We start from the raw sequence: 27,421 nt of genomic DNA, 5'->3' as shown, positions 1-27,421 counted from the left end.
ACAACAGCAGTCACTGACTTGCTTTGAAGTGACCACAGCACCACATTAATGCTGATTTATGCACTAAGGCACTCTGATCCCTTTCTTGTAGGAAATGCTTCTTGCTGTTGTCTCCTAAGGCAGCAGGCAAGTCTTCCTAAAGATCTGCCAGCACTTTCCTCTTTTCAAGCTGACAGCACCTCAACAGATTTGCTTCTCTCCCTCATTTTTTTTTTCCTCCCCCAACATCTTCCTTAGTATCATCCTTAGCTTATGGAATAGCAAGAGTATTTTCTTACTTTTTTTTATCATAAAGACATTCATCTGGGCTGTAAGGAGGCAAAAATGGTTTGAAAAATGAATAAAAGAAGCAGGCCTAGGAGAAGAGGAGCTGCTAGCATTGGGGATTTATCTCTGTTCCATTTTGCCTCTATGGACAACAGGAAATGCCTTGAGTAAAATAGTAGAGACAGGAATCCAAGAGGAACTGCTGCTGCTGCTTGGAGAAGTAAAGTAAGTCAGATAATTTCAGATAAGTGACACAGGGACAGTGGGAACAGCTACCAAAAATCAATCCAGCTCAATTCCTGCAACTATCCAAACAGCTCCGTGAGCATCCAGACATTGCACTGTTCACAGCATCAGCAACACAGTGCTGGAACAAGGCAGGCACTTGAATAAAATTCGGTTTCCAGCTAAAAGCTGACATTGAAACATGCTCCACAAACATTTTGCCCTGTTGCCTAGGCTCTCTTGAGCAAGAATCTGCCCATCATTCAAGCTGACTTTACCGTTTCTTAATCACAGGCAGATGCTGGCAGGAAACTGGAATCAAAATGCTCTGATAGGGCAATTCTCAGCCTGAGGAAAAGACCTCCAGGCAATGAAAAAATTTTCACTGGAAAGGACCACTGAAATAAGGCCTTCAGAACACTGCATTTTTTCTTACTCAGTTCCTCCTTAATACTGAATTCAGCACTTTTTATTGGATCCTGGCCATTGATGGGTGTGACAGACATCCCTGGAATTATCCCATAAAACTACCTCAGTACTTTACCTACTTGTTTACAGTCGCAACAAGACCTGTATTTGTGAGACCATACACCTGATAATTAGTGTTATTCTGTGGTTTACATTAATAGCTGTATGATGCAGCATGAAAAATCCTAGCTTCAAAGCACTGCGCTTCTCCAGAAAACTCACAACTGAAACTAAGAAGGAAAATACAACAAATCAGTATATACAAATAACTATTGGAGAAGCGGGCAAAATTGCTAACTGTAAGAGTGGGATGTTGGTATTGTACTCCTTTGAAACCTTGTGCCTATGGAATTACTAGTAATTCCTGTCTTTAAGTGAATTCTGCCTCTGAAGTGAGGTGGGCAACTCGCTAGGAGTAGGTTTCTCTGCTACCAAAGCTCCTGAGAATGCTCCTCCAGTATTGTCCTCAGCAGTGCTCCTTTTTCACCCACATGGCAACATAAAAACTCACAGTAAAGAATGAGCTTTGGTCATCATTGCTCACACAAACACACAATTCCCTTTCCATAGCTGAAGAATCAGGTCTCTTGTAACAGTCCTCTGTGAAACATGTTCAGCTTTCTAGCTAGCAGGCAGCTAATTTTGAACTCCTTAGTAAGTTTTTGAAGTAAAACTCCAAGTCCTTAGGAAGTTTTCCTAACCCTTTTATGTCTACTCCTTTCAAAGAATTCAGAGCTCACACATATAAGGCCTGCAGGATTTTACTTCCTGCAAAGAAGTTCACTGTGGCCATATAGCTTTTGTATCCTACATTCTTGTCTTGGATATGCCTTATCATCTGATCTAGCCTCAGAAATGATGAAACTCACTGCTTTTCCTGAGCATATCTCTATGGGTGAGAGTCGTATTGATCTGAGATGCTAAATGAGTCTCAAAACTGCATTCAAAGAACATGGCTACACCCTAAAGGCATTTAGAGGGTTTGTGCACAGAAGTCACCCCTTTCTGTCCAAGCTACTTTATCACCCAAATAGAAAGAAAGATAATGTACGCTTTCAAGTTTCATCATGGTTGCTTTATGCTATCCTAGGATAGCAGCTGATAAAAGACACTCGCACCTCAGCAATGCTGAGAACACCTTGTGTCTACAGGTCTAGTCACCCGTGCCTTGCTTCTCACCAGAGAAGACATTCAGGGTGAATAGCCTCAGGGTGTTCCTGTGCTGACACCAGCACACAAGAAAGTGTATTTGGTATGACCCTCCTCCAGACCCAAGAGTCAAATGCAGTATCCCCTCAAATGAAGAAAATAGTTATTCCTTCCAACTCAGAACCAACCCACTGGCATACCACAATTTAGTCCTTCTTACTTTAGCTTCAGCAGCAGAACATTTTAACCAGTTTTACTTGGCCTATAAGCATGTTGATAGTCTCAGGCCTTCAGCTTTACCAGCTCATGGAGGATCTGCTCTTGCAGCAACCTTTATTGTGGTACATAGCAATAATTAGTGAGGATAAGCTGTACTGGCTCTGTGGAGACCTGGACTGAACTGAGCGGATGTGAAGGATCAGCACTTGATGGACAAAACTTCTTGTCATACACTCCCCCTCCTCTGCACTGCGCCTGCCTAGTAATACTTGAACATTCATGTAAAGCACAGCCAGAAACAAGATCAGCCCTTCTAAATTAATGAATAGTGAAAAAGACATACTCAGCTGCCCTGCAGGTTATCCCACAGAAGGATCACTCACGTCTACTCCTTCATAAGAACAAAATCCCTGCAAGCAAGGCCTTTCATGTGATTCAGTTAGTTGGGCACCCAGCTTAAATGAGAATTTATTCTTGCATAATGTTTAAATACAGTCAGCTGCAAAAGCAGGCTTTTTCTCACCACATCAAACCCTGTGTTGGTGATCTTGTGTAAGAGACATTAATCTTGCTTCTGAGCACTAAGTAGGTAAGCTGGTTTTGATCACAGGAAAAATAGATTAGTGGAAGTGTTAGTGAGCTTAGTAGTACCGTAAACATTAATGTGCAAGTGAACTCATACAGTTCCAGGTAGCAGATCCTTTCCTTGCTAAAAGGGGAGCAAGCAGGTGAGGAGAGCAAGAAAAAAAAATGCATGAAATAAGAAAAAAAAAATCCAAAATACTAACAGCACTCCATTGTGGAGATCAGAATGCTGATTTGTACTTTCATGTCCTGGGATTTCTCTGTTCATTGGTACTTCATAGTACTAACAGAAAAATGGTTTTACAGGTTTGAGCAGCTGCTCTACCTTTCTGAAGGCAAGGGCTTCATTAGAAATAACCAACCAGTCAGGGAAATAAAGCTGCTTTCAATTTCCAGCACTTCACCTTCAGGCATGGACTCCATCTGCAAGTGTGAGGGTGGATTTAAACAGAAGCATCTTTCCTGGTCACTCACTGTCTCTCCTCACATTTCTAAGTGCTCTGGAAAGAAACTTCTAGAGTGGAGCAGCTGGTGGAGGTGACAAGATGTTGTCACTGAGTGGCTGCACGGTGGCCTGTGTGTGGAGAGGCCAGGACTGCCCCATGCCAGATACAGCTGCTTCCAGCCATCTCCAATGGATGCATTGCAGAGCAGGGCTGAGCACCTCAGCCAAGACAGTGATACTCCTAAGAAAATGCATTTAAGAAAGAGCATGAGAAACAGCAGGAAAAACAACTAGGTCAGTGAAAAGAAAGAAGGAAGAGGTGCTTTAGGCATCAGAGCACAGGCTCCCCTGCAGTCCATGGAAAGCATCTCACTGGAGCACATTAATATTTCCTGAGGGAACTACATCTTCCTGGAGAGCCAGTACGGGAGCAGGTTTATCCTGAAAGATTGCAGCCCATGGGGAGGATCCACGCTGAAGACAGGGGAAAGTATGAGGAGGAGTAGAAGAAGGGAGCAGTATGGACTCACAGTAACCCAAATTCCCCAGCTGCCTTGCATCACTTGGGGCAGGCTATAAGGTAGAAAAATTTGGGATGAAGATGCAAAGTTCAGCCTGGAAAATGGGTGGGTGAGGTAAGGGAAAATTATCAGTTTAGTCTTTGCTTTTCACCACCCTACTGAATTTCTAATTTATCACACATTTAATTTTCTCCAGTTCAGGGGTATTTTTACCCATGACAGTAGCTAGCAAGTGATCTCCCTGTCTGTATCTCAACCTGTGAGCTCTTCCATCTTATTTTCTCCCTCTGTCCTCCTGAGGAATGGGGTCAGAGAGAAGCTGGGTAGAGTGTGAAGAGCACCTAGCAGCAGGCCAAGTTAACTTACCACAGGCTGTTGTATAGATGTGTTTAAAAGAAACTTAAAATTCACTGGCTCACAATAAGCATTTGCCATAACAATTTCAGATTAGCATCTGCCTAAAACTTGCAGACAAGTCTTTTCTATTTATTGTAGAGCTTTTCAGAGAACGATTTTGTACTTCATCACTTTTCCCCCCATTTCCAAAATCGAACACAGGCAGACTTCCAATGCTCACTTACTATCTACACATTATCTGCAGAATTACAGATTAATAATTTTTACATTAAAAATATAGTATTAAAAATCTTACATACAAGGACAAAAGATAGCAACAAAAGGCAGTCCAAAAAACTAACATCCAGTCTGTCACAAGTTAAGATGAAACTCCTTTAGGGTGAGTTTTCAATGACGATAATAAAGTTGAGGTTTGTTTTTAGTTTTTATATTTTTTTTTTTATTTTACCCCCCATAAAGGAGACATGCATTCAAAACAGTAATGTCTAAAACAACATTATTTAACACTTAGTCATGCACCTGAAGATTTGGCTCTGAGCATCTTCTGAAATCAGCAGTCAGAGGAACCCAGTTTCACTGAGGCACCAGTGATGGAGCTTCTGAAAGAGTCCTCCGAGCTGAGATCCGTAGACATTTGGGGCAGCCTCCAGACTTGAAGCATGTTTTGTGAAAGCATGTTCTGCACTCTGTTTATACATACAGAGTAGCATTCAGAGAAAAAAAATAGAATTTAAAAAACTAATCAATAGCTGTGCTTCTTGAATGATGTTCTATCATGTACATATCAGCACAAAAGTAAACAGAAGCAGTGCAAGGCCAGGACAACAACCACCACTGTAATAACTTACAGTGAATGCTGGCAAGAGCTGATAAAACAGCTCTTTCATGCCTAGACCCAAAAAATAGCCTCCCCCTGCAAGCATAACCATGGCCAGTCAAATCCCTGGTTTTGCACTCTGAATTCAACAATAGGAAACAGCTGCCACAGGCTGGTTTTCAAAGATACATGCTGAGCAGTTTCCAAATACATATGAAAATTTTCAAATATGTATGCTTTCAGTGAAGCCAGTTCTCAATGTTTAAAATAAGTCTAAATGGTTTTATACACCAAAATTCCCCCAAGGAAGAAAGAAAAGCATTCAATCTGGAACATACCTGGGCACCTTTTACATTTGGCAGTCTGATATGGAAAGAGTAGATCTGCGCTCTGACAGAATTCACAGATAAACCCCTTCGCTTGACAGAGCTATAACAACAGCAAATATAGAAAAGAAAATTATTTGGGAATGGCAGCAGGGATATTTCCTTACAGTAGCAGCTGCAAGGACACTAAAAGCCCTGTTTTTTCTTTACCTCACAGCCATCTACATGAGAGGTGGAGCTCTTCAGAATATCTTTAAGAAGGGGCAGTAACTGCCCTCGTTTGATCTTCACCAGATCATCCAGTGAAAAGAGATGCAGCTCCTCTGTCAGATGGCTGGGGACCTGTTCAAATTCTTTCAGTACACTGCAAAGAGAAATAAAACCCAATCAAAATTACAAAAAGTTGTTTTTCAAGTGTGTTTACAGAATAAGCCTCTTTCACTTCTCTAGTCACATGGGGAATATACAAGGCAAATTCCTGTTTTCACCCTCCCCTCCCAATTTGAGATCACTTCAATAAAAATTGGAAGGTTTGGAATTTAGAATTAACTATCTGCATTAAACATGTACTCCTCAGGCTTTGGAGTTTCCAAACATAGTTACCCTAGCAATGCTTAAATAATGTGTAAAGGGCTCTCTCCTACCTCAGGAACAGTAGGTAAAATCCCATATAGTATCTAATAAAATAAGCCAGGCTTATTTATTTGCTTTGCAAGGAGGACTTTGAGGGGTTTTATCCCTCACAGGTCACTACTGGGTGAAATTATGCTTGTGCTGAGCAGGTGAACACTGGAAATAGAGCTATGGCTTTCAAAATATCACTGATGTAGATAGAAGGTACAGTGATGATCCTTCTACTCGTTTCAGTAATGGAATCACTGCGTTGAACAAAAGAGAGACAAAACCACATTTCTGTTTGATTTTGGTGAACAACATGTAACTGATGCATAAAGCTCTCTGTCAAAGAGAAAATGGAACCTACTTTTCTTTTGCTTATGCCTATTCTTAAAAAGATCAGCAATTCTGCAGTGATGGTCTTATTATTCACACATCTACGTATTAGTTATACTCACAGTTTGGAAAGGCAAACACCAGAAATTTTTCACTTCTAGCAACAAGCAGGGTCATGTTTTGATCTTTGTCACTTTTGCTTACTATTACTTTCAGTTGGATATTTTTATAAAATAAACTGAATTGAGCTTTATGACACATTTCTGGAAGAAATCTTTAAATGCTCAAGGAACACACTTGTTAATTTAAAAAGCCAATGTATTTTAAAAAGAATATTTTAAATAGTCTCAGAGAGGTAAGTATCTTTGGCCTTTTAAGAATGAATGAGAACCTAGGAGAAACAGAACAGGAAAAAATACACACCTAACTAAAATCATTCAACATTTAAAACTAAACTATATTACAAGAAACAGCCACCACATAAAACTTGTACTTCACTCAACATTTGTAGTGCAATAGAAGGCAGTTCTGTTACTAGAGCTCTCTAATGCTCGTATCAGCTTATTTAAAACTGCACCCAAATGTCTCTAGAGAAAAGGCTCTATAAGCACATCATGTACATTTTACTAAGCTATTTTTCATGCATAATCAACAGTCCATACCTTTCAGCAAACCTGCACGTTTTCAAAAGCTTTTTTAAATGAAAAAGCTGCTCTTGCACCTCCTAAAAGATAGAGGAGAAAAACAAAGCCATTTTTAAATCAAAAACATTGCTTTTATATATTCCTAAGTGAGGAACACCACTATTTGAGTCAGCAGCCTTTGCAAGTACACCAAACCACACCTAAAAAAAGGAACTTTGCACTTAGCATAGTATTAAACAAATGGATTTTCTAATGGACGGAAGCCAAAGGCAGGCAAAGGCTATTTTTATTCCCTGACAAGTGAAGCAAATCCTAATGTCAAAAATGACTGTAGGTCTTGATGCATGCTAGACCCACGCCTGTGTAAGAATGGATAAGTGTCTCCTCAGCCAAGAAGGGAACACATGCCTACTTGTAGTTTTCAGCAGAACTCTCTTCCCAATGCTGTAGGAGGTACAGCTCTTACATAAGCCAAGGGTGTTCCCCCTAATGGCCCACAAAATTAAGGAGTCATTCAAAAACTACAGAAGTTTCCAACAGCCAAAAGCCACGTAAAGATGTAAATATTTACTGCAGGAGACCAACTCCCTTATATGTACTAAAACTGGGAACCACTAAGGAAACACCTCCCAGAGACAACAGGGATAAGGGGACCTCTGGCATAGGTTGGAAACGCCTCTCTTTCCCCCCTTCACCTGAGGGAAAAGAGGAAAAGTACCAGAAGTAGTGATGGGATAAGTCAGAAAAAAACAATCCTCCTCCTTACCACGCACACACAGGACATCCTGCCCTAAGGACTTCTTCCTGAAAATTGCAGACCCAGAAATTCCTAATAAGAAAAGCCATACTTACCCTGACCCTGTCCATTTCTTTACTTTTTGTGTAAAGGGTTTTGTTAATACAAGACACATTGAAAATGGGGTGCTGCCATATGCTGTCCAGTAGGTGTTTGGAGAAATTGCACACATAGTATTTCTTGAAATCCCACTTTGAAAGTATTCGGGCAGGAATAGAAGACTGGGCATAGCTGTGGCAGCAGTCACAGAAGTACTTCCCCAGGTAGTCACAATAGCGAAGTCTCCTGATATATTCTGCAGGCAAACAGCAATGAAATTCTGTTGAAAATTTTAAAAACTTATGGAACATAAACTCTTGTCTGTGTGCCTAGTCTGTCTAAATAACTTGGGTCTAGTGGAATGAAGGGAACAAATTTTTTTCTGTTGTTTTATTATTATGGTGAACACATGTAAAAGGTTTGTACTTGGCATTAGAACAGAAAGCTTTCCTCATTTCCATATTTGTTCAAGTGATTATAATTATCAACATAAAATCTTGGAAAAACCCCTGCTGCTTTAACCACAAAAGAAACACTATAGGTAAAATACACAGCAAAAATACTTCCACCAATTTTGGAGTCATGTTTGTACAATACTTTTTCATATCAAGAGGTTTGTGGGGTTTTCCCCAGCAATTATAGCATCTCCTATTTGCTCAACTTAATATGCCATCAAAGTACCATTGTTGATACTTTACAGGACACCACAAATGCTTCTCTTATGAGCTGACCCAGAACAAGACTCAAGCACCACTTCAAAGATTTCTTAGGTAAGGTCTGTTTGTCAGTTCTGTAAATAATTGAGCTTTCAAACAGTTCTCACAAAGTATCAGGAATTAAACAAACAACAACAACAATTAAAAAAAAAATAAATTTTGTGGTCAAAATCAAAAGAAACAAAAAGTTTTAAAGAGATGCCCCAAAAGAACAAACCTACAGATTCCATAAGCTTGCATACAGTCTCTAAAAAGAGACTTTTGGGAGTGTCTATATTGGCACAGGGAAAGAATTATTAAAAGAAACAACTGGACTATGCAAAACCAGCACTTTCCAGCCTGGAAGCTTGGCTTTTTTGTAGTTTTTTTTTGTTGTTGTTGTTGTTTTGTGGTTGACTGTTACGAATTTTTATTGGGTACGAGAAGGATATCTATTGAGTATTGTGTTCTGTACTGTATGAAAGTTTCAGACTCTGTAAAGATCCCACTGTCTGTTTGACTATTGCAGGCACATTCAACAATGAGATTTTCCTTCTAGCTCAGATAATTTAAAAATTGTGGTACATCTGTGTTGGTGAGGATTATAGTCTGGTTACCATACTGACTGCAGTACAAGTACTGCACTTACCAGATTGGGGTTTTTTTGCCAGTTTTGGTAATACTTACTGCTTTCTATCGGTGTTCCACAACCAACACATGTGAAGTTTTGAGCAGCCACCACTGCATCTCTCCTGTATACAGAGGCAAATAGTTACACCATTCAGAATCCAAGAGACAGTTTAATTAACATTCTTCCTAAGTGCAAAAGAGTTACACTGAAACCAGGGAGAATGTCCACCTCAGGAGCTGACTCCTACTCCTCCATGTGAAGAAGGGAGATTCTGTAATGCTCGTTGAAAGAACCACATTATTTTCCATTGCTTAAGGTGGCATCAGTATCATAGGGTTTGGAAAGGGGAAATCCACATTTGCAACTGTACCTGCAGCCACACAGGGAACAGCCAGTTTGCTTACTGACTGCACTTTACAGCGTTTGACACATGGCAAGACAGCCATTAACTTACATGACCTGGTGCCTCCCCCCACTTTCTGAAAACCAGCTATACATAAAATATTAGCAGGACAGTGGGGAAAGACAAGAATATTCTCCAGGTAGTGTCACAAAATGAAATCTTCAGGTGCTAAGTATACTGCCACCATAACACCAAATACTACCTGTATTATCACATGGAAAATTGCACATGCTGTGTTAATCAGGGTGTGCCAAGAGAGGGAAAAAGTTATACCATCTGTTTTCTAGAGAGGCTGGTAACAGACACTGCAGAAGGTTGTGCCATGCATCAGCTCTAGACCTGTTCACAGACCACATGCTCATGCACTAGATCTGCTAATCACCCAAGCTCCTTCCATCAGCTTTCCCTATGCTATTGTAAATGACAGTGCCCAGATCCCTCAAAACTTACTTGACTGAAGGATGAATATTAAATATAATCTGTGATCTTGGTGGGGACCAGCCAGAAGATCCTCTCAACTTGGATATGATTTTTATTTCTTCAGCCAGATTCACACTGGACTCAAGTTCTCTTGGAATCTCTTCTTTCAGCACAGACTATTGGGAAAGACAAACTCATGAAGATAACCAGCCCATCAGCTGGATATATGTTAAACGCTATGGGAGATGTTTACTTCCTTTTATACTCTGGTATGTTAAAGTTCAGTTTTCAAATGCATGTAGTCCCCCCCTCAAACTTCCTCATATCAGTCCCAGAAGAAAGCACATCCTGATTGTTCACAACTACATGCTTTAAATGCGCTGAACATTGCTGGAGAGAGAAGATATTTTCTAAAAATTTAGATAAAGTGAACTAATAAACTGTAAGCATTCATCTGTAGCTTTTTGGGTTGTTTTTTGGGGGATTTTTTGTTTTTTATGTAGCTTCCTCCTTTTCCTAGCAGTGAAGCAGCTGCAGCGAGACCATGATTATTTGGGGAACTGAATAACAAGCTCATTGTTTTCAGATCAGACTCACTCTCTGCCTAGATGAGCTCAGGCAACCAGACAGCTGAACTGCAGAGTCTGTCTGCAACCAGTATTTTCTGAAAGCTCTGCACAACTCCTGGGCTGTTGCTTCTGCAGAATTGCTGCCTGGTTCAAAAGATGATCTGCAAGGTAAGGAATATTGTTAATGAAAAATAGCAGCATGTCATCAGCATCTCTACTGCCTTTTCTGCATCCCTTAAAAGTTTTCTCCCATTCCTTCACTCCTACCCTCTTTCTCTGATAGCCCCAGGCCCTCAAAGAGGCACAGACACCACCCTCCAGCAAGACTAGGGGACCAGAGAAAAGCTGCTAAGCCAAGCACCAGAGATATTTGCTGCCAAGCAGGATTCCTTCCCCTTAATAAGAGGGGCCCAATAATGAGACGGCCCTTAATAATGAGACGGCCCAATTTACCACTCCCACAGCTTTCCCTGCCCCAGCCAGAAGAACCACCAGAAAAGGCAGAGCCACAGGGCTGTTATAGTAAAAATACACACCTTTTGTCAGGGCCGACAGACAGATTTTCAAGGTCTTCAAGTTCTGCAGCAAAGGAGAAAATTTTATCAAGCCATTTAAGAAATAAAGTGTCTGTTACTCAGCCTTCTTTTAAAAATACTTTCTGTGTTACTGCAGCATCAGTTTCAAACATATTCATCTTTCCAACACCCTTCCTGGATATGGGAAATAACCTCAGCCCTAGCTGTAAAACAGGAATAAGGAGTCTTGTCTCCTCTGCATATCTCTGATGTGATGAAGAATATTCCCTAATACTTTTGCATCCTATCATCACCACCAGCCTGCCTTCAAGAGCTGAAATGGTAAGGAGAGACTAAGTGCGTGCTGGTCAAGCTCCAGACAGGAGTCACTCAACATAAATAATGAAGTACAGAGCCAAGAGAGGCCACATTAGAGTTTTTGGACACTGACAGATGTTTGGAGGCACCAATCACACACATACCAGTTAATGCTATAAACATGCTAGTAACAGGTGAAATGAATGCAATTAAAGGACACACTTCATTATGTTTACATAGACACAACATGTTTATGCCAACAAGCATTCACATTTGTAGCTACTTTTGACCACACTGTTTGCTCTCAAGATGAATGTTTCCCCATTTATACATCTCAAAGTAACTTGTGCTACTAGGAGCATAGTCTTCTGGGAGCTTGTTCTTCATTTGTAGATCAGGAAAAGATAAGGGGAAAAATAAATCTCTAAAACCAAAGAGAACAATAAAAATCCAATTGTTATCAGGAAAGGATGAAACAAAGGTTAAAAGTTGCACAGGCCACTTTTAAGGGTTTCTATTTCTGTACATGTGAAAACAAGAAGCAAATCAAATGAAGCTCAGGATGTCCTAAAGAGAAGCAAAGCACATGTGACTGTAAGAGAACAAAGACATTTTGCTCTAGTCCTGAAGCAGAGGGAGAAGCTGCCTAAAACTGAGTCAATCTGTTTCATTATGAACTTATCATATCCTAAATTCTCTCAAAACAGTGCTGCTATAGCTGACTGAGGTTGCGCCAGTTTCACACTTTCTTCCTGCACATTCCTTTGGTTTAATCCTTAAACATAATTTCAGTCCCTCTGTTGGGTTTGCATAGCAAGATTTTGGTAGCAGGATGGGCTATGGTGGTTGGCTTCTGTGAGAATCTGCCAGAAGCTTTTCCCATGTCTTAGCATGCCAATGCCAGACAGCTCCAGAATGGACACACCACGGGCCAAGGCTGAGCCTGTAACCATGTAGTAGTGCCTGTGGGATAACAGAGCAAAAATGGGAGAAAAAAAGCCCTGCACATTGCAGCTGGAGAGAGGTATGAGAACATGTATGAGGAACAGCCATGCAGACACCAAGGTCAGTGGAAAAGGAGGGGCAGGAGGTGCTCCAGGAGCCAGAGCTGGGATTCCTCTGCAGCCCCTGGTGCAGACCATGGTGAGGCAGCTGTGCCCCTGAAGCCCATGGAGATTAATGGGGGAGCAGAGATCCACCTGCATCCAGTGGAAGAGGCCAGGCTGGGGCAGGAAGATGCCTGAAGGAGGCTGTGACCTAGAGGGAAGAAGCCCATGCTTCAGCAGGCATCTCACAGGATTTGTGGGAAGCCCCAAGAGGTAGAGAAATTTTAAGTTTAGCCCAGGAAGGACTGGGGAGGGGGAAAGGTGCTTTAAAATTTGATTTAATTTCTCATTATTCTGATTTGATTGGCAACAAATTAATTTCTCCACGCTGACTGTTTTGTCTGTGACAGTTTTTGGTGAGTGATGTCTCCCTGTCTTTATCCAACCCACAAGCCTTTTGTTATGTTTTCTCTCCTTTTCCAGGGGAGAAAGGAAGTGCCAGAGCGGTTTGGTGGTCACTTGGTGTCCAGCCAGGGTCAGCTCACTCTCAAACCAGCAAAGATATTCTTTCCTAGCAAGGAAATCCTGCACCAATCTGGTATTTTTGCATGTGTTCTAATAAGGAGCTACACATACATAATTGCTTGCATTTTCTCATGTTATTTCTCCTACAATAACATGCACTAAATCAAGAGAATTCCCAAACAATGGAATGGATTCAACTGAACAATATATCTGTTTCTGCAGTTATAATTTCAAAGTCTTACCAATAATTACATATTCCTCCTCTGAGTCACTGTGGCAATGAAATCTGGTAACCTCATGATGTGATGGTAGATGCACTGGGGAGCTGACAGGAAGCAAAGCACAGCCTGTCCAAGACAAGGACAAGATCAGTTAAACTTTCCCAGCATTTTTAAGTAGCTGCAATTATGTTTACATCTTTCAGCACTTACCAAAACTTTAGCAAACAGACTGCATTTATAGAGCAACTATAATTATTTTTATACACACACACAGAGCAGGCCAGTTCTTAGGAGTATGTCATACAGTGCTTTCTCTCAATTTCTTAGCCAGAATCTTGCAGTGATCAACTCAAATCTTTTATATTGCCAGTGGTGTCTCCCCGTCTCATGTCCAAGAATACTATTCATTTTTCCATGGAAGCTACGTTATTTGGACTTTAAACTTATTATTCAGCTCTAAGATCTGTACTACTCAAGAGACTAAAATCTACTTAAAAATGCATGTGCTGACTCAAGCATAATAATGCCAGGAGTATTTATTATCTTGCATTAAACTATATGTGAATGAATGTGAATAAACTATATGTGACTCTGGGGAGTCTCACTCAAACTAATTGCATGGCCTTATCTGCATACTGCAGAAGCAAACACAGAAGGAAAGAGGTGCAAACACTAACAAAAAAAAAAAATTAAGCAGAGAGAGAAAAACAGCCAGCTACAGGCATGGTCTGTGGAGAGTCACACTTGGGTTGTGGCATTTAAACCCTACACTTTCATTTTAAGGTAAAAATAATTATAATTAATAAAACAGGTATGAACATACAAAAGGAAGTACGTGACCCACAGAAAAAACACTTGTGGCATAATAATCCTCAATGGACCCTGCTCTCCAGAGACTCAAAGAAGGTAACAGAGGATTTCGTTCCAAGCAATTGGTTTAGCACTTTCTTGCACAGAAAAAAAAAAAAAAAAAAAAAAAACAGCAAAGACTTTCAGACAAGGTTACATTCTAGATTAAGTAACTTGCCTTCATAACCACTGTCTGAAGAGGTAACAGAAGAATCAGACTTCTTCACTCCAGGGTAAGAAGATAACTCCGAGTCAGTGTGATAGCTTCCATCTGATCCACTTGTTTCCTCTAGACCCCAGGACTCTGCTTGTTGCTGGCTTAGGATATTACATTTCATTTTTTCTAGTGATGCTATAATCATATCCGCGACAAAAAAGTGTGCATTTTCCTGGACACAAGATTGGAACATTCATTAGTACACAATATATTTGCTATTTAGTTGAGTGAAATGTTTAATTTTTCCCCCCCATTCCTTTTTAACTCTATAAATAAAAATAAATAAACCTGTCTGACCTTTTATTTAAACTCAAAAAAACCACCCCAAGGGCAATTCAGGAACAATATGCTAAAGGCAACTGCCCAGATAATTGTCTCACCCTTGATTAAAACATACAACCTACTTTTATCTTACCCATATATTAGATAAAAATTAACTTGATTACATGACTAACTGATGCATATGTATGCATTTCAGAGATGTAGTCTTCTAGTTACACTGCATTATTTAGCATGCAAGTGTGCATTCAAGTAACCTGTTTAATATGATTTAATTTCAAGTCAATGTGTTCAAGCAGTTTTGCACACAAGAGCTGGATGAGGCCAGAATTGGCAAGTTTTGAATGGAATGTAGATCTTCAGTTGATGGGAAGTACAGGAGCTAGTAAAATGTTTTCACGTGTTAAGAGTTAGGGCAGTGAAGTAGGGAATATGCAGTGAGATAGCTTACATGGCCAACTCAACCCTGCCTGGAAAGTCTGTGATAAGAGTAAGTGGGAAGGGCTCCCCTGGCCTCCCCATTGCCTTAAATAAAAGGTAGCTGTTCCAAAGCTAGAGCATAGCATTTCCAATTCAGACAACACTTCCTTGTGATGAACCTGGCCATCTTGCCTGCCATGGTCACCCATTCTCTAGGAAAAGGGAGCACTGAGACATACACACACCTGGGGCTCCCTTCCTAATATCACTGCTGTATCACTTGTTTTCTGAGGTCTAACAGAGCATCCCACCAGCCCCACCTGAGCTACTGCTGCTGACCTGGGCACTGGTCCCACACCAGTCTCCGCTCAAAAGTGGATACATCATGGAGGGATGGGTGGAAACCCATGCCTGAGTGGAAACCTAGAGACACCCAGGACACTCCCTCCCCTCATCTGCCATGTACAAACATAAACTTACATCTAAAAAGCTACGGCAGTATCCAAGGCTAGAGATTCTTGAGTGCAGGATAATTAAAGCTTTATAAAAGTGGCTTGTGTTCAGAAAATTGTACCACTTGACATCAGTATTCATGACATCCCCTCAACTTGTGTGGGAACCATGAAGAAAGACATCAGTGTTTAGGAACAGCTAAATCCTAAGGAGCACAACAGACAGCACAGCTTTCTTACTGCTCACAGACAAATACATGCAGACAAGACTAATCTCAGCATTAGAGAGCACCCAAGGCCCTGTGGGTGTTTGGAGACACTTATCTTTTTCCCAACACTAATTAATATTACTTGCTTGGTGCACAGTTTCCACAGAGACAACTTACAGTGAACTTTAGGAGTCCAGGAGCAAAGAAAATATTTAAAAGCCTTTTTTCCTTTTGGGAGATATCTCCTACTTTGAAAATAGAAAAAGTCTCAAGCTGGTGGCAGAGCACAGCCTATCAGCATGCCCTGCTGATAAAAGCAATTATGAGTCTATCTGGGAGAGCTGCATTGCAAAAACATGAAACATGTACTCAGCATGACTATCAGCTTCCAGCTCTGCCTACTGATAGCTCCCTCACCATGCAATGCAGTCCCAACTCAGCTGTGACTCACCAACCTTCTCATTTCTGTCCTCTCCCACTAACATCAGTGGTAAGCCCCTTTAAAATTATCTGACCCATTTCCTTTCTGGCCCACAACTACAACTCCAGAACCAGCTGACACCACACATACCTTAACTTTCAGTCCTAAAGTTCAAAGAGATTATTTCACAGTATTTGAAGGGGTTTTTTTTCCAAAGTATTTGAAGTTTTGTGGGTTTTTGTTTGGTTGGGTATTTTTTAAAGGCAGCTTGGCTCATAATGGATCAAGTTCTTGCTATCTTTTAACTTGTAATCACATCAGCTGCTAACCTCTGCACAGTAGTAGTAGCAGCTGATAAGATCTTGCCTCACTCAACACTCAGATGGTGGTTTCTAATTCAGATACCTGCTCACTGGTCTCCTGGTGTCTGAAAACAAATTACTTTTGTTTTAGGTCCCACATTACAGATGGAGAAACATCACCTCCTTTCTGAAACATCTTTCATACAAAGAAACATGAAAAGCTAGTTCAAGTTCATTAAGTTTTGGTGTGTGATTTATTGAGTGGGTTTTGTTGTTTGAAATGCACCTTGTGGATATTGAGAGCTTCAAACCAAAGGCAGAACTTGCTACTCCAGTAAAACCAGTGTTGTGCACAAAGACGATGACTACTTCTTTGGCCTAGGACATGGGACCACATGCACACAGTCCAGTAAAACAAAAATATCTCCTTTTCTTTTAAAGCTCTTTTATCCTACTCACTGTAATCCATTAACCCCTCATTTTCCACTGTTGGAAAAGATTAACATTTAGCATATAGAGTTATGTGTGACAGCTTTAGCTTCTCATCTTTAGTTCTGTTTATAGGCATGAGTGGACCACCCATCTGGCAACATACCTAAGATTGTTTGGGGCCCTTATCAGAAACCACGAGAAACTGCTTGAATTACTTCAGCTCTTGGAATTATTGTGCTGGCTACTGATATTGTAATTCTTTGACAGCAAATCTTACATGGTTATCGTAAACACACACAAAAACACCCATCCTCTCCCCATCTTTTGATAGTAAAAGCAGGAGGTAAATCTCATACATATGCATGCAGCTGCAACAACTTCTGTGTAACATATTCTAATACAACTTAAAAGTTACTAATGTTAAAGTTCACTTTCAAGGAACTTGTGGGGAAATGATGGAATGAAAAGCAGAAACATACATTGTTCCTGGATATATTTCCACTCTTTAAAAATAATTAAAATATTTAATTGATGGGTCAAGAGTAAAAGACAAATTATGAAATAGGCATTTTATGTTTGTAGGTTCACCCATAGAAGGCAAGAAGAGGGAAAATAGAGTATTTGTAAAGATTAGTACATTTATCAGGAAGTTCTTTTATTGAGAAACACCGCTTGTCATTTGGTTTTGCCACAATAAAACGTAAAAAATATCATGATGATAGCATTTGTTGTCCTCACCTTTTCCACATCTTCTGGAAGCATGCAGATGTCCTGCAATGAACGATTCAAGGGTATAGTGCTTATATTGAAAGCAGAAGTAGAACCTGTGGGTATAACAAGAACATTTATTTGTTACCTATTTCTCTGCAGCTCCCACTATGCATGCAGGGGTTTCCAGACAGCAAAGCAAACTTTTTTTCCCAAAACTGAACACCACTGGGGTTGGAGGCTGTGGTAGAAGCTAAGGAGGAGAAGCATTTCAGAAACATTCTGGCATTTGAACTATACTGGAAACCTGAAGAATGAACATCAACTAGCAGAGAAACACAGTTTAAATGCTGTGCTGTGACAGCTGCACTGCACTCTCACACCAGTTCTTTCCAAGCTACAGCTTGAGCTGCTGGGGACAACCACAAACAGAACCTGAGGCTGGATTTGCAGCGATGCTCTGCAGTTGGCGACACAGGCAGCTAACATTGCACTCTGCTCATTCACAGTTGCCAGAAGAAAGACAAATCACACTGCTGTCTGGGCATGCAGACAGATGCACCAGCCTTAAAAGACTTCCAGTATCACTGCTGGCATTGTGTTTGGAAACATTAAGTTTGGAAAATATTTTGCCATTTTGTTTCCATACACGGAGGAAATCTCCCTCCTGCTTCCAAATGCAACCCATACTGAAGGGTAGCACGTCCAACTGTGTCATTAGCCACAGTATTCCTTGCTTCCCAGAATTGCAGTTTTGTTGTCCTGGTAGTCACTGATGAGTATGTGAAATAAATTTTATCTCTTTTTCCCCAATAAGAACTTTTTGCTGTACAGCAGAGCACACATCAGGCTTTTACAGGTGTTTACTACCTCTTCTGGGACCTTGAACTCACACAGTTTCTGTTTCACTCTCATGATGTTTACAGGATAAAACAGACCATATGTGGTGGAAAACATCCACCACACAGACACCATGTAATGCCTTTGCAAATAGCACAGCTTAATTAATGGCTCTTTATTCTTTAAAAATGCCCTTCCTAAATTTGTTTAAAAGTCACAGGCTAAAGAGCTCCCACAAAATATGATCATAATTTATGCAAAACTTTTCTCTAACTAAGGGACACTGACTCTCAGGCCTAGTTTGGATTATTTATATTGCTGTACTTAGAGAAACCATGTTAGGCTGCCCTGAGCATCAATGACATCAGGCTGTAAAGTCAATACTGTACTCAAGTGACACAGATGGAGAGTTTTTGTATGTAATTATTAACACCTCCATTGTTTATACCATGAAGGAAAAACAGAAAGGCTGACAGTATGACTTTTCAAAACACATGTAATGGCCTAATTAAGTTATTTTCATATCTACCTGATGATTCATCTTACTAGGTAAGCTCTATAGCTTGATAATAGACTACATTCTCGTCAGTTAAGATAACAAATATTACTCCCTAAACTAAAAATAATAAGCAGAAATAAGGAAATGGGAAAATTTTTCCATTTTCTTTGAAACATAAGATGTAATTCATCTTAAATATAATTTTGAAATCTAATGGAATCTAATCTCTCCTTTGCTTACCTCTTGCATCCCTCCTGTATCTTTAAGTAGAGAGAATGTAAAAATAGGACAGGGAAGAAGCCCAGCACACCCAGCAATGGGATGCAGCTCTGGGTCTGATGCAGAAAAGTTATCTGGTTGCCTTTCTGGTCCTAAATACTGCTGCCTGCAGGTTGCTGGAGCTGAGAAAAGAACCCTAAGAGCCAGAGAAGGAAGTGACCGTGATGTACATAGAGGTTAAAAGCAAGAATAAGTCTGTGAACTCAGTGACACACCAGCCACAACAAAGCCCCAGAAAACAGTGAACTCAGTCAGAAACTCTTCATTAACACGGAGAGAGCCTTTTCAAAAGGGCCATTTTCTTGAATAAGGGCCATTCTCTGGTGGCTCAAACACATGAACAAGGCCTAGTAGGAATTTCAGGGGACCAGCAGAATATCCCACTTAACAAAAATCAAATGCCACTGAAAAAATATGTATTCTGATTTAAGTTATGTTTCATAGATTTCTTGTATCTTGTGCATCCCTCAGCAATTCTCCTGTGAGAAACCACCATCTCTGAGACAGTAATCCAAAGAATAGCAAGTCAGGAAATCCTACTGTGTAATTCTTGCCCTCAAAACCAGGCATTATATTTCTCCTTTATCATTTTGCTATTCACTTTTCACATCCTCATAGTACTGGACAGTGCAGGAGAGAATGAGACTTCATTACCCAAGCTACCCAGTAGCAAGTTAATGGTTAAGAGCAGCAAGGAATGAAGAAATGCAGACGTTTTCACTGTGTACAGAAAAGGCTGTAGTCTAAGGCAGACAGAACATACCACATTGCAAAGTGTCTAGCAGAATCCTGCCTTCCGTGAGGAGTATTTTTTAGTAAAATCAAGGATGCTCTTCCTCAGTCACCTGGCTGCCACACTCCTTGCTTCCTCTTTTTTCTGGAGAGCCAGCAGCACTACTACCCCAACACAAGCTTGTGACACATCCAACTCGTGCCAGAAGGTCGAGTCACACACGATGCATTTGTTCTGCACATGCCTCACAGTCCCTGCTGACCCCGAGAGCCCAGGCTGTGTTTTCCAGCCCCAGCTCCCCAAACACGTGTGACTGGCCTCAGCCAGCCCCAACTGCTGGGTGCGGTTTCCTTCTCCCTGACGGGCACTTCTTGAAGGCACGGAGCCAATGCAACACCCAGCAGAAGGAAACAGCCATAATCGTCACAATACCAACTGATGACAACAGCCTGTCCCAGATGACAGAGGTGTTATTAAGAGCACACAGTCCTGCAATGGCATGTGCCTGTTTGGGACCTCGCTTCCAACTTAGACCTTGGAGGGGTTCTGGGTAAATGGTTGGAAAGGAGCAGAAACTGAAAGTGGAGATCAGTGGAGTGTCACCTCTAGGACTACTGTTGACCAAAGGGAGAAGAACAAAAACCAAATCAAAACAAACCAACAAAACCTAGACTTTGTATTATTATTTTATAATACAAAGGCAGGATGAACACTCCCGGCTCTTTGCTTTTATTCCATTAGAAAAATCAGACCTCAGCTGCAACATTCTTCTGAAGCTTATACTCTATCATAGAATCACAGAGGGGTTTGGATTGGAACAGACTTTAAATATCATCTTGCTCCAAACCCCTTGCCATGAGCAGGGACACCTTCCACTACACCAGGTTGCTCAAAGATCACTCAGTAGACCAGGTTGGTTAGGACCCCATCCAACCTGGCCTTGAACATTTAAAGGGATGGGGCATCCACAACTTCCCTGAGCAACCTGTGCCAGTGCCTCAGCACCCTCATAGTAAAAGATTTCTTCCTAATATCTGATCGTCCTTCCTATTTTTTATAAAACCCCCTCTAAGTACTGCAGGGCTGCTACAAGGTCTCCCTGGAGCCTCCTCCAAGCTGAACAACCCTAGTTCTGTCTGTATTCACAGGAGAGGTGCTCCATCCATCTGAACATCTTTGTGGCCCTAAATTAAGTTCTTAGATGCCACTAACACCCTTTACAAACAAAACAAAAATGCTTAATCTCTCTGTATCAAAGGCTGCTCCTGTCAATGTTAGGCACCAAACAGGAGGGGACTGTCTCGGCCAAAGGGCAGGGACCCCAGCCTGCAGCCCAGGAAGGCTGGTACATCTCATGGAGGCACACACAGCCCAAGGCCAGGCCAGCTGCTCCCCCAGCCATCTCAGGGACACATGTTGAACTTTGCCACTGAACAGCTCTTCACCTACAGGCCTACACTGCCCAGAGCCCCCTGACACTGCAGGGACAGAAGGCACCCTGCTCAAAGGGCACCCGCTGCTAGCAGGCCTCAGCCAGTCCTCTTCACAGACAACACACTGAATTATCCATACAGCTGGAAACTGGTGAAAAGTATAAAGAACCTGTTCTACATCTGATGGAGGTTTATGCCTCCAAGACCTCAGGTGCACTTGGAAAGGGGAAAAACAGTCACACTCTAGAACAAGCCAATTTAGTCATAATAAATGTGATGATAATGCCCTGCCTCCAAAGCCCCAGAATCCAAGGACTCCCTCTCCTCCAGCTCCTGCCAAACATAACATGACCCCACACAAACCAATGAATCACTACCCAGTGCCCAGATCCATGCTATCTGCTGTTGGGGAAAGGGTAACAGTGAAGACAAGATGAAGCTGATAGAAAGCTCATCCATTACTACATTTCTCACAGCTCAGCAACTTTAGCATTTTATCAACAGCTGTGTATTACAGAAGCATTTCTGCATCCTGAGAGATGCCTACTGCAAAAACCTATCATCTCCCATTTTACCAAGTCCAATCCTCTGGCTCTCCTTGGTTTTTAAGCTCTTTCTCCCCTCTCTCCTATTTTGAATGACAGCATGTATCTTACTTGCAATCACCATAAATAAGGCCCACCTCAATTAAATTTCTTTCCAGAGATCTTACAACAAAAATGCAGCTGTAGAGTTACCTGTTGTATTGACCAGCTCTGACTGGGAAAGGTCACCAGGAGAATCACTGTCACTGAGAGGCACAGGCTCCACGGCACAGGGGTATTTCACTAGATCTGCTTTGCCAACAGCTGAATCTGAAAGCAGCCTTGTGAAAGCCAAGTCTCTTTCAGGGGAGGTATAAGATTCTTTTCCAGAATGCACAATAGCAGATGTGACAGTGCCTCCTGTTAATGTCACCTGGGTAAAGCAGTCATGCTTCAGAGGGGAGATGCTTGAAAGAGTGAAACCCTTCAAGGAGGAAGCAGCAGGATCTCCACCAGTATAACGGGGACAAGGGAAAGTATCCAGCGCAGGTTTGGGGGAATCAGAGTCTGTGTTGTTCCAACATGCCCGGGGCCTTGTAAACCGAATGTCTGTTTGTGTACAGGCAGTGTTGTGATGTGCAGAATCACTGTCGCTGTCATCATGGCTGTCCCCAGCACTGCTTTCTTCCCATTGTTCCACATCACTGTCCAGATGCTCAGCTCCCTGCATTGTGCTCTGCTCCAACACCAAAGAGGGCTTTAAACCAGATGCATTTAAAACAGACATGAGAATGTCTTTGATAGCTTCAGCGCTGCCTGGGTATGATCCAAAACTTCCAGCATGTCCGATCACTGCTGGCCTTGAAGATTCATCTGTTCAGAAAATAGAAGAAAACAAGAGATTAGGAAACAATACTAAGAAAATATTAATACACAACATGAATAAAATGCATTGTATTTTTTATACAAGTGAGAAGACAGAAAACAGCTGAATTTCTCACCACTCACTGCTGCCTCTTCCTGCAAGAAAGATCTTGCTTTCTGCACTCAGGAAGCAATTCTGTCATTGATAAAGGCTAGGTAATAAACCAACAGTAAAGTATTCTGCTGCTATCCAAACACAATTAGCTAAGACTTTAATGGTGACTGATTGTCAGTGTACTAAAAAACATCACCGTTCTACAAAACAGGATAACAAAACTATTACTGATACCAGTACTGATCCTACTGCAAATAGGAGAGAAGATTACATTATAGTAAGTCACATGGAAGATCAATAGAGCAGAAAGAGTAACAAAAAACACACTCAGTAATACAAGGTCAACATGTTTATGTCTTTCAGTTCAGCCAGTGTGGAAATGGCTAAAGTAAACTTTAATCCATTATTCATGGGGTAGCAACACTTAGCCAAAACCATAACAAACTTAGCTCTGTTACAGCAAGATTATTATAATGCCTCTGAAAGAATGAAAAGCACTGCCAAGGTCCTATGTGATCTACTGCAAAATTGTAGTTTGACAGAAAATTTAAAAACTTCTTTTAGTGACAGACATAGCAACATTAGCAGGACACAGAAGCATGCACTACAACCATTAGCTTTTGAAGAATAAACTGAAGTCCTATACCTTGAATAAAATTAATAAAAAAACCCAAAAACAAACAAACAAAATAAAAAAAGCCTCAGAGGAACTGCCATAATCCAAGTAATTGAGAGACTAGACACAAAGTCTATGTTCAAGAAGAAACTATCAGCCACACCAACACAATGAAGTTAACAACTATCTCCTTTGGGGAAGATAAATTGATTGTAAAATTCTAAGAATAGATAGAATCAAGAAGAATCATTTCCAGGACAAAGAACTCCTAGTTGGGACTACAAGGATTGTTAAACAGTGCTGGTGAAAAAAGCAGCAAGTCTTCCAGACTCCAGACTTTGCTCAGAGGTTACTCTCCTTGGACATATCTCACTGGAAAACAGTAACTTCTCCATTAGTCTCTCACCTGGAAGCCTGCATGCATACAGATTACATGATAACAAAGTTTACTAATGAAGGGATCAAAACCAAAACAGAAACAAAAAAAAAAGCAAGTATTTTGGAACAGCAAGTCAATATAAAGACCAGTACTCATCAAGGAAAAGCTAAACAAAAAAACCCCAAGAAAATAACATATAACTGAAACTGCAAGAGCTGCTAGCAAAGCTATCTTAGTAAAGCCAGGTCAGAATCAGAGTACATCAGTAATAGGGATCAGTCACCTGCCATTTACCAGGACAAAGCTCTTATAAAAATAGCAGTAAAGCTGCACATTTTACTGGCTGCACTTGCAAAGAAACATCTTGCCAATGTAGCCAGCCTTGGCAATATAAGGACAGGAAAGGGAAAATTAAAACTAGCTTACTTTCAAAAAAATATATTTCAAGCTTTTCAAGGAAAGAAAGATATTTTGGTAACTACTGACATTTCAATTGCACAGGAATACCTCAATTTGGGCTGCAAACATCATCTTCTCTGTGCAGAACATTTAGTGTTATAATCAAAAAATCATAAAATGGGCTGAAAAGGGCCTGAAAGATCATCTAGTTCCAACCCCCAGCTGTAGATGGGGACACCTTCCAGTAGCTCAGAGTCCCATCCAACCTCGCCTTGAACACTTAAAGGGATGAGGCAACCACAACTTTTCTGGGCAACCTGATCCACCCTCACATGCATACATCAGCATTAACTAAAACAGGCAAACTACCATTAAAAGGCAAAAACCACCCATACTTGCAAATTGTATAATGTATTTTGATGTTCTACCACCCTCAAAGCTAATAAGCAAAGAACCCTCTTCAAACAAACTAGACTTGCTTAGTACACACAAACACCAATAGCTTTTTCTAGCACTACAAGCACCAGAAAAACTCCTCAGAGGGAGGCAATTTGGAACAAACTGGCATTACCTGAGAGAACAGAGATTTGAGGTGTCGGAGCAAGGCAGCTTATCCTCACTGAGGGATTTGAAGAACACGCTGCGTCAGTGAACGCCACCTTTAGGCTTTCCTGGTTTAACTACAAGGAGAACAGAGAGGTGGACAATTTGGTTATAAGATAACAGCACTCTGCTAATGATACCCTCAGTCTCACAGTCATCCCAACAGGAAGAACACTTTTCTGAGGCCTGCCGACAGTCACCTAACCACTGCTTACATTTCTAGCTGCCTGGAAATCTCCCCAGAAGCATGCACTGTCTGGAGAGCACTGGCATCTCAGCTCTGCATCTCTCATTTCACTCCAGAAGGCAGGTGACCAAAAGAAACTCTCCACAGAAGAAGGATTAAACATGTGCATAAGGCAAAATGAGACAAAATGCTGAATAGCATGCCTGTGTATCTACCAAAACAACAGCAATGAAGTGGAAAAGAATTCAAGGAACCACCAACTGGTATCTGGAAGCATTGGTCTATTTAGATGTACACAAGTTATAGGCTAAATCTATGAGGATCCAACTCCACAAATATCTGATCCATGGGTTGCTTGATCTCCCAGCTCTAACAGCTGGAAGCAAGTGTGGTCATGTCATCTAATTTGATAGAACACAGTACATGTGGTTCATATCAGCAACGTGACTGACTCCACATAATGCAAGAGGTGACACAGATAGATAATATTCTTCCTGGAACAGGAGCCTGCCAGTATAAACTGACCAAAATTTTGAGTGCATTTGAACTTCCTGAGCAGGTTTATACCAGATCAGCACTTCACTTTTTTCAGTCATGATGCTTTCAATTCAGCATTTCTACCCCCAAAGCTGGATTTACCAGACTGTCAAACCAGTGTAAACTGAACCAGGGAAGCAATTTAGTGCAGACACTCAAGCTAATTCCAACAAGAAACTATGATATACTCAGGACAGCAAAGCAACAGGTATCCTCCCTAAGCTCATAAATTCCTTATCAAGTCCTAAAATTTGTCCCCCCACATCCCTATTGCCTCAAGTATGTCATGGACCTGCAGAGCTCATCAGAGAAACCAGGGAAATGAAAGGGATGCCCTGCTCCAACATGCATAGCGTTAAAAAGTGCTTAACCAAGGTGTTATGCCTTCCCCCCACATAAGTGAGAATGTTTGCATAGTGAAGCACGACCAGGACTCCTCTCATCCCCCCTCCCTGAACTCTGTGATCCCATACAAAGAGAAGGGAGTTAAAGGTGTGCTGTCCTCAGCCACCCTGGGTTGTTGACCTCTACACTTCCTACGTGGAAGAGCGAGGTGACTCAGAGTACAGCTCTTGTCCAGATAACCTTCAGACTCATGGAAAGCAGAAGAAATTAAAACCCACAGAGAATTTCCCTTTTAACTGAAGACTAGCATTTCAAGCCAAAAATAGGATGTTTAATATAAAATATTTAGCATTTGATTATGCCAGTACTTAGAAAAATTCTGTTTCCAGTGTCTGCTAGTGTTCTCTATTTTTAATTCCTCTGCACCTCTTTAGAGAAACTGTCATATAGACAGACTTTATACATATAAATATAATATGGTCAATATCGGTGGAAATGTAGAAACTATTTTAAATTATTTTATTAAATTTTAAATATAGTTTTCGAGAGAATTAACAAATTCTCAGCAATTAACAGATTCTACCTCTTAGGATGCAAGTATTCCAACTGCCCAGCAAGACAAATACAAGTACTTTATCAGTAACCACAGCTATTAAGGGTGCTCAGTTTTAAGACCTTTATCTCTTTTTTTAAACAATGCTCCCATCTCTCGGTTCTTATCAGAATGGTCTGAGAATTCAGGTATGACTTCCATTTACTTTCCAAATGCTACAATTTCAACTACATGGGGGGGGGGGGGGAAAGAAGCCACATAACTGTCCCCTCCAACAGCCAAAAAAAAAAAAAGCTATTAAAGAGCAATGATAAGGAAATACAACAACAGAAGCACATGGAAAGCACAACACACTGGCATAACAAAAAAAAAAAAAAATCAAAAAACTGACAATTTGAGATCTTCCTACTGTAAAAGAAGTCTTCCTTTTCCTCCTCCACCTCCAAGATTGGACTTAACTCCACCAGCATTTAAAAATAATTTACTACATCCACTGACAACTAAAAGCTGGTTTTTGAACCAATACCCTCCCCCCCCCTCCCCACAAGCTAACGAGAACACTGAGCCACCATTCAGAGGTCTGCCTTGCCTCACCTTCTCAGAGCAGGGATGCTTGAAGATTTCTGCTCTGCTGAAGCTGGAAAGAACTACTGCATTGAGAGACATGACGGGAAAGCTTTCATTTTTTGGTGTTGTTAAGTACCTGGAAGCAATAGAGAGAGAATTACAGTCACCACCACGTTATCCGCACTTCTCCATCTGTTTTGCAGACGCTACAGTTAATATTCTGAGCTGTTCTCCGCCCCGACTTGGCATGCTTATAGAAACTTACCGAAAAGCAGAGCTCAGCAACAACGGAAATTTTAAAAAGCGCCTAACTCAAGGACGGGGGGTTGTTTGTTTGCCTGCTTGTTTTTTAAGTAACACAACAGGAACGCCTTCCACATGCATAAGAGGAAGACTGTCGATCTGTGGTACTCCACAGTTTGCTGTAAAAGGAGGAAGAGAGGGAGCGGAGCGGGCAGCAGCGAAGCCCCCGTGCTCCGGCTCTGCAGCAGAGGCTGCTCCCCCTCT

General features: G+C 41.1%; 1 protein-coding gene across 2 annotated transcripts; it reads right to left on the bottom strand.

The window, feature by feature from the left end:
• Positions 1–4,631: 4,631 nt before the first annotated feature.
• RUBCNL (rubicon like autophagy enhancer) lies at positions 4,632–27,089 on the bottom strand. 2 transcript variants are annotated; one of them, XM_062487723.1, is made up of 15 exons: positions 26,942–27,089; positions 24,694–24,802; positions 21,950–22,622; positions 17,472–17,556; positions 14,180–14,390; positions 13,174–13,278; positions 11,064–11,106; positions 10,556–10,688; positions 9,989–10,134; positions 9,192–9,256; positions 7,827–8,065; positions 6,993–7,054; positions 5,590–5,743; positions 5,392–5,482; positions 4,632–4,922 (listed from the first exon to the last, which is right to left on the bottom strand). In XM_062487723.1, exons 1-15 carry the CDS (start codon positions 27,011–27,013, stop codon positions 4,810–4,812), a joined length of 2,301 nt encoding a protein of 766 aa, XP_062343707.1. In that variant the 5' UTR covers positions 27,014–27,089; the 3' UTR covers positions 4,632–4,809. The 2 variants fall into 2 exon arrangements, with proteins under 2 accessions (XP_062343707.1, XP_062343705.1); XM_062487721.1 differs by having other exon boundaries at positions 17,472–17,557; positions 21,963–22,622.
• Between the last annotated feature and the right edge of the window lie 332 nt (positions 27,090–27,421).

Source organism: Cinclus cinclus, chromosome 2 (assembly GCF_963662255.1).
Source record: "Cinclus cinclus chromosome 2, bCinCin1.1, whole genome shotgun sequence".
Classification (NCBI taxonomy): domain Eukaryota; kingdom Metazoa; phylum Chordata; class Aves; order Passeriformes; family Cinclidae; genus Cinclus; species Cinclus cinclus.
The sequence above is the reverse complement of the archived record's forward strand: the minus strand, read 5'-3'. Positions and strand labels throughout refer to the sequence as shown.